This window comes from Misgurnus anguillicaudatus, chromosome 12 (genome assembly GCF_027580225.2).
Source record: "Misgurnus anguillicaudatus chromosome 12, ASM2758022v2, whole genome shotgun sequence".
Taxonomy (NCBI): Eukaryota; Metazoa; Chordata; class Actinopteri; order Cypriniformes; family Cobitidae; genus Misgurnus; species Misgurnus anguillicaudatus.
The window spans coordinates 29,488,945-29,499,915 of NC_073348.2; the positions used below are offsets into that span (position 1 = coordinate 29,488,945).

Here is a 10,971-nt window from a genome sequence, read left to right on the forward strand (position 1 = left end):
TGTTTTAGGTTGTGGACAGGTGTCTTTTATACAAGTTCAAACAGGTGCCATTAATACAGGTAACAAGTGGAGGACAGAGGATCCTCTTAAAGAAGAAGTTACAGGTCTGTGAGAGAAAGAAATCTTGCTTTTTTGTTATTGACCAAATACTTATTTTCCACCATAAATTGCAAACAAATTCTCAAAAAATCAGACAATGTTATTTTCTGGATTTTTTTTCCTCATTTTGTCTCTCATAGTTGAAGTGTACCTATGATGAAAATTACAGGCCTCTCTCATCTTTTTAAGTGGGAGAACTTGCACAATTGGTGGTTGACTAAATACTTTTTTGCCCCACTGTATGTATGGCTCAAACTATTGATCCACGTTCATCTGTGATGATGTGATTGGTTACATGTTTGTGACGTAGGAAACCGAAGCGATTTCAAACTGCGGCTTTCAGTCTGTCTTTGGAAAACTCCAGTTTTATGGAGAAAACATTCAGCAATGCTGTTGAATGATAAATTTGCTCATGGGCTGCATCTGAAACCTTACCGTAGGTTCACACCAGCCGCGTTTGAGGCGTCAAATTCGCGTCTACCGCGTCTAGTTTGCCACTTAAACATTTTGAGTTTACACGCTTCATTAACGTGTGAAAGACGCGCGTGAAATTCTATTCATCAAGACATTCACACAGAAATTTGCGTCATGGGAGGGGCTTCTGCGACTCTGCTCGCTTTCTGTAATTACGTCACTACTAGAGCAAGCTCCTGATTGGTTAACGTGGCGCATTTTTCCGCCAAAGCTAACATTTTTGTGTTTCCCGCGACAACGCTCAATTTGTGCGAACTAGATGCGGGAATGAGGCAGAAACGCGTCTACCGCGAGACCTCCAGACGCGCGTCAACACGTCTTTACATTGACTTAACATTGAAATCACTCGCGCTTGATGCCTCTACCTTTGCTGGTCTGAACGCAGAGTTAGGCAGCTGACTTTTTGCCTCAGTGTCTTATGAGGCAATGGCTTTGGAGGCACTATGAACATGAAGCCGGCTACGGGAAACGCATTCGGACAGCCTAATTGAATATTTAAAAACTACAATGTATTTTCATTTTTTTGCAATTTTTGATTGCAACTCTAGCGAGAAATCAGTACATTTCTTAGCCGCCATTTTATTTTTTCGAATGCGACCAGGCTTGAACAATCACATTCCCGCACATGCATAGAATTGTGGGACATTGAAGGCAGTGAAGTATACATCTATGCTGCCTTCAAAAATCGTTATATAAGCCGTTTCTCAATGTCAAGGAAGGATCCTCGGAAGCTAGAATTTCGAGGATGCTACGTCATTGACGTCCGTCGAAGGACTGTTCCAATGTCGAGGATCCTCGAAATTTCAGCCAAGGACTGAGTCCTTCGTTCGAGAAATATCCCATATACAGGAAAGGATGCAAATTTGTATCCTTCGCGCTCTTCACGCGCTGAAATCACCCACAATCCTATGCGCGCAGCACCGAAAGCACACCTTTCAATCACGCAATGACGTAATGACGTGCACTTGTTAGCCTGTTCCATTTAACGTGTTCTCCGAATGCTTAAAAGGAGCCTCGCCTCGCCTCTCAAGGAAGTGACTTGTAAGGACTAGTCCTGCCAAGGAAGTATCCTTGACATTGAGAAACGGCTATAGACTACACTAGATATTAAATAAACAAAATATTAAAGGGGGCATATCATACAAAAAAAAGCGCTATAATCGGGAACAACTCAGTAACTTAAGGGGGTCGCACACCGGCTGCCAATGTTAATCATTAATGATTTGGGACAAACAGTGATGTTATTTAATCTTAAACTATGTATGTGGCGCGACCAGGGATTTGAGCAACTTCCTGAGTCAAAGCTGGGTGGCACGGACAGGCGCCACCTGGCGGCGCCCGTGTGCGTATACTCATACTTATAAAAAAACAATGTGTTTTTTTTTTTTTTTAGAGCGGCGCTGAGCTGCGCGGCCGGTGTGCGATCCCCTTTAGTTTTGGTAAACCATTATCTGCAAGCATGTGAAAAAATAGGTCAATCAGTTTTTGATCCCCTTGTGATGTCAAAAGGGGATCTTATTATAATAATACGGCCCCTTAAATCTACCTTATCCAACTATGGCATGGCCATTTAGGTGGTAATAGTAATTACTGGTCACCATTTTCTTAGTTTGCAGAAATTAGGAAGCCACGCAGAACCCGTCACACGTTTCAGTAGCACACTGTGTCTGTGCACAGCAATGGCTTGACTGAGATTTTCACAGCTCCTTCACAAAGAGCTTCTTTCATCTACCAGATCACTGCACCTGCAACTAATCACTTTGCCTTCAAAGAGAACCCACACACATACACACTCTCTCTCTTCCTCTCTGTCTTCTTGCCTATATTCCTGTTTTGATGCTCTGGAAAAGACTTCTCTAACGTTTCCCAGATGTGAGCAGCTCTCCATGTTGAGAAAGCGAAAAGAGTATTTGGGGCGAAATAAATAAAAAACGCTCCGTTAGTGCACTCGCACAAAGTTTCCTTTGTGCCGTGTGTGTAAACATGGAATCCGAGATGCCGTGTCTGGGACGGTGATCTCATGGCTGCCCAATTGGAATTTCTCACATAAGGTGTTCAAAAGAGTCATTCATTCACGCTAAGTATGATGTCATGTTTTACCTGTGCTATTTCTGTTCTGACACCAATTTTGTCCTCCTAGGCTCCCTCTGTGATGGCCTTTCCCGCCACAACGCCCACGGGCATGATGGGATACGGAATGGTAAGTGAAAAATCGGAATTTGTTTGACTTACTCTGTCGGTATGAGAGGTTTGAGCTACTTCCCACTTTGGTAAAGCGAGGCCTTCTGAAACAATGTGCAAAGCACTCTGGAGCTGAAGCACCTCTTCATTATGCGTAGGTCAACGTTACAGCACTTCGCCCTCTCTGGCAGTTTGTTTTGTTCATCAGTTAAACAGGGGTAGTTACATAGATATCAGCTTTAAAGAAAGATGAAAAAATACTTTTTAGGTGGGGGATGAATTATAGCTTGACTGAATCAAGGTTTGAATTGGGTAGGGTTGTGCCGATTGTACAAAACATTTTTAAGCTAATGTACAATATTGTGAATTGAGGTACAAACAGTCTTAAGAAAGCAAAGAGGAAATTTCTAAAAGTGTAGCTTTCGTCGTGAAACTGGTTTGTCAAGTGCTTCTTCAGGTGTAGGTAAACAATAACTACATTTAGTTCAAATGAGAACACCAGATTCACGTTCCTCTTTGCTGAGTTTCAGTACTCTAGTAAAATGTGGATGGAGGAACTGTCTGCTACTGGCATTTAAAGTTGCAACATACACCAGATGCAAATAGATCTAAACAGATGCGACAGTGATGAGTTTTCAGGAAGTGTCATCTGCCTTTTGAGTTTTCAGTTTAAGGCTGACTAACCCCACCCACAAAAGCTCATTGTTGGTGAATATCTGGGTCTGTTTGATACATCGAAAGCGTATGGTGGCCAGAGGCTCCAATAAAATAATCCAAATTGGATAAAGTTTCTAAACCATGGAACGTACGAACAAAAAACTACATCCTCAGTGCTTTTTCTTTTGTTTGCTTGGTTTTTAAAGGAAAACTCCACTTTTTTTATCCCCTAGAGTTAAACATCCGATTTTTGCCGTTTTGGAATCCATTCAGCTGATCTCCGGGTCTGGTGCTAGCACTTTTAGCATAGCTTAGCATAATCCATTGAATCTGATTAGATCATTAGCATCACGCTAAAAAATACGAGTTTCTCTGGTTACATTATGTACTAAGACCGACATAAAACTAAAAGTTGTGATCCTCTAGGCAGATATGGCTAGGATCTATACTCTCAAACTGGTGTAATAATCAAGGACTTTGCTGATGTAACATGGCTGCAGCAGGCGTAGTGATATTACGCACTGCACGAAAATAGTCCCCTGCCATTGAAAGTAACCAAGGGGACTATTTTCGGGCAGTTTTCTGTCGGTCTTGGTAAACGATGTAACTACAGAAGAGTCAAGTTTTTAATAGGAAAAACATCCAAACTCTTTGGTTATTTTTTAGCGCGATGCTAATGGTGTAATCAGATTCAATTGATTATGCTAAGCTATGCTAAAAGTGCTAGCGCCAGACCCGGAGATCAGCTGAATGGATTCCAAAATGGTAAGAATCAAATGTTTAACTCTAGGGGAGCTGGAAAATGAGCATATTTTCAAAAATATAGCTGCAAGCAGCAATGCCGGGGTCAAGCCAAAAAGGGCACCGAAGAAAAAAAGTTGAATTCGGATGAGCAGTTTAAAGAACCTAGGAAAATCTCTTGATTTCAGACTAAATAATATAACAGTTATCAGCAAAAAAGCTGTGTTTTCATTCAGTGTAATCTCTCCCTCTCTTCTCGAGGAGCACTGACAACTAGAACACTGAAGAAAATGTGAGTGGTGCTTGCAGTGGCATTTCTCAGCTCACAAAATGTTACAGTGGTGTTAATGAGTCAAAAGAGACCACCCCCATGTCTCTACGATGTTCTGATGCAGAGATATAGCTCTTGTAAGAAGGGTTGATAAGGTATCCTAATTGGTTGCTAAGGAGTTAATTGGCATGCACCAATGATCTCCAAGCCATGAAAGGAATAATACATGATGACCCAAGATTTTAGATGTACTGTTGGAGTAGTTTTAGACAAAAGTACCATATTTCTATCTCAAAACCACTAGGTGGCGCAATGACAAAATTGTGCATGTAACCGCAGGTCATAACTGTGTTACATCTAGCTAGTTTTATGACTATACACTTTAGTTTAGTGAAGAAACAGTTGTAAGACCATAGGGTGGCTTGATTTCAAAGGTTTTGTTCAATTATAAGGCCAACTAGTGGTGCAAGCATACAATTTTTTTTGTGTAGTCTCAGACTGTGGTCGTACATCAGCGTATCAAATATGGTGAAAAAATCGCTTTGCTTTACGAAGTTATAACCATTTATGTGTAAAAAACACAAAATGTAAAGGTAATTTTTCGTTTTTTGCAATTTTCGGCCATTTCTGATGAAAATTTTAATATAACGCCAACAGAACTTTTTGTTCAGAAGGTAAGGTTAGTTTCTTCCTATGGTGTTTTCCAGTCGATCAGAATTACGCTCGCGGAGATATTTGCGCATGTTTTTTAAGTGCTGTTTTGCTGCGCAGGGATAACCGTAAGGCGAAATCTGGCATGTTTGGTATCGTTGGACTCGGTAACTATTCTGGACTTCAGGGAAACAAGTCCCATGAAAAACACAGATCAGAGCCAAAGTTATAGGCATGTAAAGCATAAGTATGACCACTAGGTGGCGCTGCGACGAAACTCTGCATGCCCCCTCAGATCCTGACTGGCATCACAACTACCAAGTGTGGTGTCAATAGACATAAGATTGGCGAAGATACACACTAAAACCTGTTTTTTTGCGCTCTACGTAAAATTTGATGACGCGCTATACGAAAACGGAATGGTTTATCAAAATTCTTTTAATATCTTTTTGCCCTGAGTGTCTTTAGATGCTACATACCGTTTTTCGTGGCAATTGGGCAAAAGCTCTAGGACAAGTTCGCAAAAGTAGGTTTTATGTATAAGTCAAAATGGCCGAAAATTTTTCATGATGGAAAATGACGTCATAGGGTCCAATCGAATTGTCTTGAGCCAAGGAATCAGAGGAAACAAGAATTTTGTTTATATGACTTATGGATCAGAAGTTATAAGCAAAAACATAAGTGCAACTTTGGACTGTTGGTGGCGCTAGCGGGTTAGAGATTAAGACCCCAAATTTGCTGTGGAGACTTTTTGGACAGTCCTCTATCAGTGTGCAAAATTTCATAACTTTCCTATGTACGCTGCTATAGGCTGCCATAGACCGCAATGGCGGAGGAAGAAAAAGAAAAAAAAGAAAAAGAAAACTAACAGATACAATAGGGGTCTTCGCCCATTCTGGGCTTAACCCCTAAAAGTGGAATGTCCCTTTAAAATCGTCCATTTAATTTCTCTTCTAGGCCCCTCAGATGGGCTCTATGGCAATGATGACCCAACCCACTATGATGTACACGCAGACTGTGATGCGGCCGGCCAACCCCTTCGGCCCGGTATCAGGGGCACAGGTATGACCTACAGTACTATACACAATGAGGTTACAAACACTTCTCTACATTCAAACCCTGTAGATCAACAAAGCCTTATCCAAACAGACTTACCTGCCAGCACAATAGTATACACAGAATTTCTTAAAATGTGACCCTGTCTGTGAAATCCAGGCTAAAGTTTCAATCTAATTGAGATAAGAGCATCAAAGTTGGATTTTAATCACTGATTTCAATCTTTGACATGATGTTAATCGATCAGTATTAAAAATATCAAGGTTATAATTTTACACGGTCTTCACAGGCAGGATCACAAATGCCTTTTCATGCTTCGTGCTTTTATTCACTGGCCATGATTCGTCTTGGAATAAAACCAGACTAATTTTTATTCTAAGAGCTCCATGTACGACTATTCAGAATGCACAATGGTTCACCATCACGTGCCATTGCTGTGCCCATCTGAATATTAAAGCAAGCACGGTGGCATTCACATCTCTGGGGGAGAATATGTATTCCACACATGCACCAAATCCTTACCTGGAAATACATATTGTACCCAAACCTCTCTCTTATTTGAGATCGGTACCATCCCATAGCCCTGCAAGAGCTTGAATCACAAGACCAGATCCGACTATTTCTGTACCTCTTTTCCTTTCTTCATCCTGTCCGGCTCTGATTTTGTTCCTCTTGTGTATGTAGAGTGTTTTCTGGCTGTCCCTGGACTCTTTCAATCTCTCTCGTTCTCTCTGAAATAGCTTTCAACTGCCTCTAGTCCTTCCAGTTCAAGTCCTCACAGAGCTCCAGGACAGGATCCTTTTGCACAGCTCTCTCTGAAGGATTTCCTTTAGAGCGACTTTAGGTACAAGTCTGCTGTGTATGTGGTTGTTTGTGATGGAGAGGTGCTGCTTGCTTAAGTGTTTGAGTTGGTGAAGCTCTTTCCCCGGTTCTGTTACGTATGGTATTGCTGATCTATTCTATAAACCTCTTTATGGTGCAATTATATTATTTATTTCTTGAAGGTGCATTGTGTAACTTAGAAGGATCTAAGGCGCACTCGCACTATTCAAACCAAACTGTGCCCCAGCGCAATTGTCCTCCCTCCCTACTCCCCCAGAAGCACAAGCTTGCACTGTACTTTTATCGATCCGAGCTCAGGCGTGATTTCGTCATTAGGATGCAATTTGTTTTAAAGAAAGCAGGATGTAAAGCGCTGGAGCCCATCCTAATGTTAAATGGACACAAAATTTGCTAATTTTCCAGCTCCCCTAGAGTGAAACATTTGATTTTTACCATTTTTGGAATCCATTTATCCGAACTCTGTGTCTGGCAGTAGCACTTTTAGCATAGCTTAGCATAATCCATTGAATCTGATTAGACCATTAGCATCACGCTCAAAAATAACCAAAAAGTGTTTCGATATTTTTTCCTATTTAAAACTTTACTCTTCTGTCGTTACATCGTGTACTAAGAGCAACGGAAACTGAAAAGTTGCAAAATTTTAAGGCCGATATGGCTAGGAACTATACTCTCATTCTGGCATAATAATCAAGGACTTTGCTGCCGTAACATGGTTGCAGGAGGCGCAGTGATATTACGCAGTGCACAAAAATAGTCCCATGCTATTGAAACTAGGGGGGACTATTTTCGAGAGCTGCGTGATATCATTGCACCTGTTACTACGTTGTCTCAGACTATGGCGTTTTTGTCCTGTGGTGGCTACCGTAGCTTCACTATGCATTTTGAAAGGGAGTGGTGCTCTCGCCACTAGATGCCGCAAAAAATCTACACAGTGGACCTTTAAAGCTAAGCTGTTTATATTGTTATGTGTAGCACTTTGCTTGCATGAATCTCTTTTTTTATATATATAAATTTATGACCTGCCCCTTTAGGACTGAATCATTTTCATAGTCGCTAATGGGGCGTACACACCAAACATGAAGTCAAAGTAGATAAATTCAATGTAATTAGGGCTGTCACAATGATTAAATGATCGTCTCATCGCCATTGTTTCAGATCACCGCAATGATTGCACATCTCTTTAAAAAACACAAGGGGGAGCTGCAGCACGTGTATAAATGAGACCGTATCAGATGGCGCTCCTTAACTGACAGATATATTCATTAAATAATTACTTTTAAATGTGTGTTATGTGTATTAATATTTACTGCCAGAAGACTTAAATTTAAATAATCACAATAATGTGTGAAAATTATTTCATGAACAAGAAAAGAGAAAAAAAAACAGAAAATGTATAGTCATAGTCGTCAAAGCCCTAAACAGCCAATTAATCGTCATAACCGTCACAGTTTACTAGACAATTAACCGTTTCATAATTTCAAATTTCATAATCGTGACAGCCCTAAATGTAATCTACTCAAAGCATGAGTTGATTACATACAAAGTCAATGCAAAGACAAAAATAGACGCAAACTTGCATGGGGCGATGCCCGAAAACTATTCTATTCAACTGAAGTGAAAAAATTCTCGTGACACAAAGTTAAATCCCGAAAGTAATCTAGATCGAAGAACACACTGCTTCACGTTTGGTGTGTACGCCTTATAAGTTGCAGCTTCATGAACGCTCATCTCATCTGCCATTGGCTGCTTTGCTGGATGCTTTCCATCCACATCCAGCGCAACATCAAACAAAAAATGTTGGGTCCATTCTTCATATTGCCACGAATTGTAAAGACTCAAACACAACACACGAGTTAATGCAGTAATCCAGCAACATCCTGAAGTAACCGCTGACACAATCAGTAATGTGCATTTTTTTGCTTTCAGATGCAGTTCATGTAGGTGAAGAAGGGTCGACGCCTCCCAAGGATGAATTACACAGCAAATCTCAAACCTTTAATCTCTCTCTAGTCGGCCATCGGGCTCCTCGCAGAGAGTTGTGCCCCAGTACGGGATCAGAGGGGAAGGGCGGGTGGGGCATTATGGTATATGATGGGAGGGGTTTTGGGGACTCTGTTGCCTACCGAAGTCAGATGGAATACATGGCGCTCATTTTGTAATTTGTACAACGTGGTTACATTGTGCTGTTATTGTACCGATCAGAATTTAAAGAAACGCACAATGTCGAGAGTTGCGAGCGCGAGTATGTGGTGGGTTATCGAGGGGTGGGAAATGGGGGGGTTCTTTATCTGATCATCAATCAAGCATTACCTAATTTAACCATCACCGATTAGAAATTCTAACATCTGTTTCTATTATGATTATTATTTTTATTTTTCTATGTTAAGCTGTCTGCAGTAGACATTCCTTGTGTATTGTCTGTATTTATTTATGATTTACCCACTGAGGACATGGAAGAAGAAATCGATGATTTCTTTTTACTTTTAAGCTCTTCCTCACGGAAGGTGTTTAGGAGCATCGCGCTGATGATATGGGTATGATTGGTTGTATAATTCGGATTTCGAGAGTGACTGAATTATAAAAAGATATAATATAAATGTGGGGGACACCGATAAACTGACCGATACAGCACTAGACAAAAAAAAAACAGGTGTATATCTAGTGCCATTTCTTTGTAGCTCAAAACTCACCGCCCTTCATTTGTAATGGATATACAATAAAATACACACCTCATTATGCCACATAGTCAGTGCCCGGGGATGGGAGGGGGGATTTCGGGTCTCGCAAGGGGAGCATTTATCGGATTAGCAAAGCACTACATTCGTGATTCTGCGTCATTGCATTTGGGGAAGATCTGTATTGCTTCTTGCTTGGCATGTCATTATTTTACATGAAAAGTTACATGGCTGCCTTTTCAACATGAATGTGCAGAGTCGCCTTCATTTTCAAGCCATCCTTCTAAGGCAAGGGTGAACAATTATGTGTGTGTTGTGTGTGTGTGTGTGTGAGAAAGAATGTAAGGGAGGGCTGCATGTTGATGTCATCGGGATGGGTCAGTCACTTTAAAATTAGCCGTAGGTGAGGTAGCGTGAGAGAGGGGGTGCTGTTGATCAGCACCCTGTGTACATAAAACTGTCCAATAGGGAAGCATGAAGGATGGTCTGAATGTGAGGGCGATTCTATTCACTGATTTAGCATATGTACTGCATCATCCCAGCAGATTCTATTTTTGTTTATACGACAAAAAATAAAGCAGAATTTGGGTGATTTTCAAATAAAGTACAGCTTCCACTGAGCAGTGTTTGCACGCTTATTTTGTTGGTGGTGGTGGTGGTGTTTTCTATTGGGTAATAACGTCAACGCACCAATGTATAAAACCCCACGGGTCCTTGAAAGTTTGTGAATGTGGGGGAAATAATTCAAGGCCCTGGGAAGTTTTAAAAAATATACATACATGGATACAGGTCAATGAAAGTGATTGAATCTATTTTATGCAAGAAGTTTTCTGGAAAAAAAATCCATATTCCTGGTGTAGTGTAGGATAATATCATACAATTTCTAGCCTTTTTAGATAAAAAATCTCTGGTTGGACCTGGAAGTCCTTGAAAGGTCCTTGAATTTGAAGTTAACTAAGGTGTGGGAACCCTGTTTTTAGTTTTGCATACAAATGTCCAAATGTGACAGGCTGGATTTACACTGCAAAGATTTTTTTGACGACCTACTTGTATCATCTTTTTAAAGCTTCTTGTATCCGATATCAACATTTACAATAAACACTTGGCAAAACAATTCAAGGTAGACATTTTGACCCGAAATGGCTTAAATCGCAGAGGAAGTAAAACATCACGATATGCAAATGACAGGGAAAATGATTATACAGTGAACTTTTTAGTTCTCATTACTTACTTACATTATTGTCATGTTGCGGTAATGATAATTTTTGATGATGATAATCTAAAAAAAATTCTATATGAAATATTTTTTAAATCCTCTAAAAA

At 40.5% G+C, this 10,971-nt stretch overlaps 1 protein-coding gene across 15 annotated transcripts in view; it reads left to right on the forward strand.

Annotated features, from left to right (window-relative positions):
- Positions 1-10,268, forward strand: part of picalma (phosphatidylinositol binding clathrin assembly protein a) — a 55,140-nt gene extending 44,872 nt beyond the window's left edge. For 14 of the 15 annotated variants that reach the window (XM_055208360.2, XM_055208362.2, XM_055208364.2 and 11 more), the window contains 4 exons: positions 2,714-2,773; positions 6,032-6,136; positions 6,871-6,974; positions 8,900-10,268. In XM_055208360.2, coding sequence (XP_055064335.2) covers positions 2,714-2,773; positions 6,032-6,136; positions 6,871-6,963 — 258 coding nt within the window. In that variant the 3' untranslated portion in view covers positions 6,964-6,974; positions 8,900-10,268. The remainder of the gene's footprint in view (positions 1-2,713; positions 2,774-6,031; positions 6,137-6,870; positions 6,975-8,899) is intronic. The other variant, XM_055208366.2, reaches the window with a different exon arrangement.
- Positions 10,269-10,971: the final 703 nt, after the last annotated feature.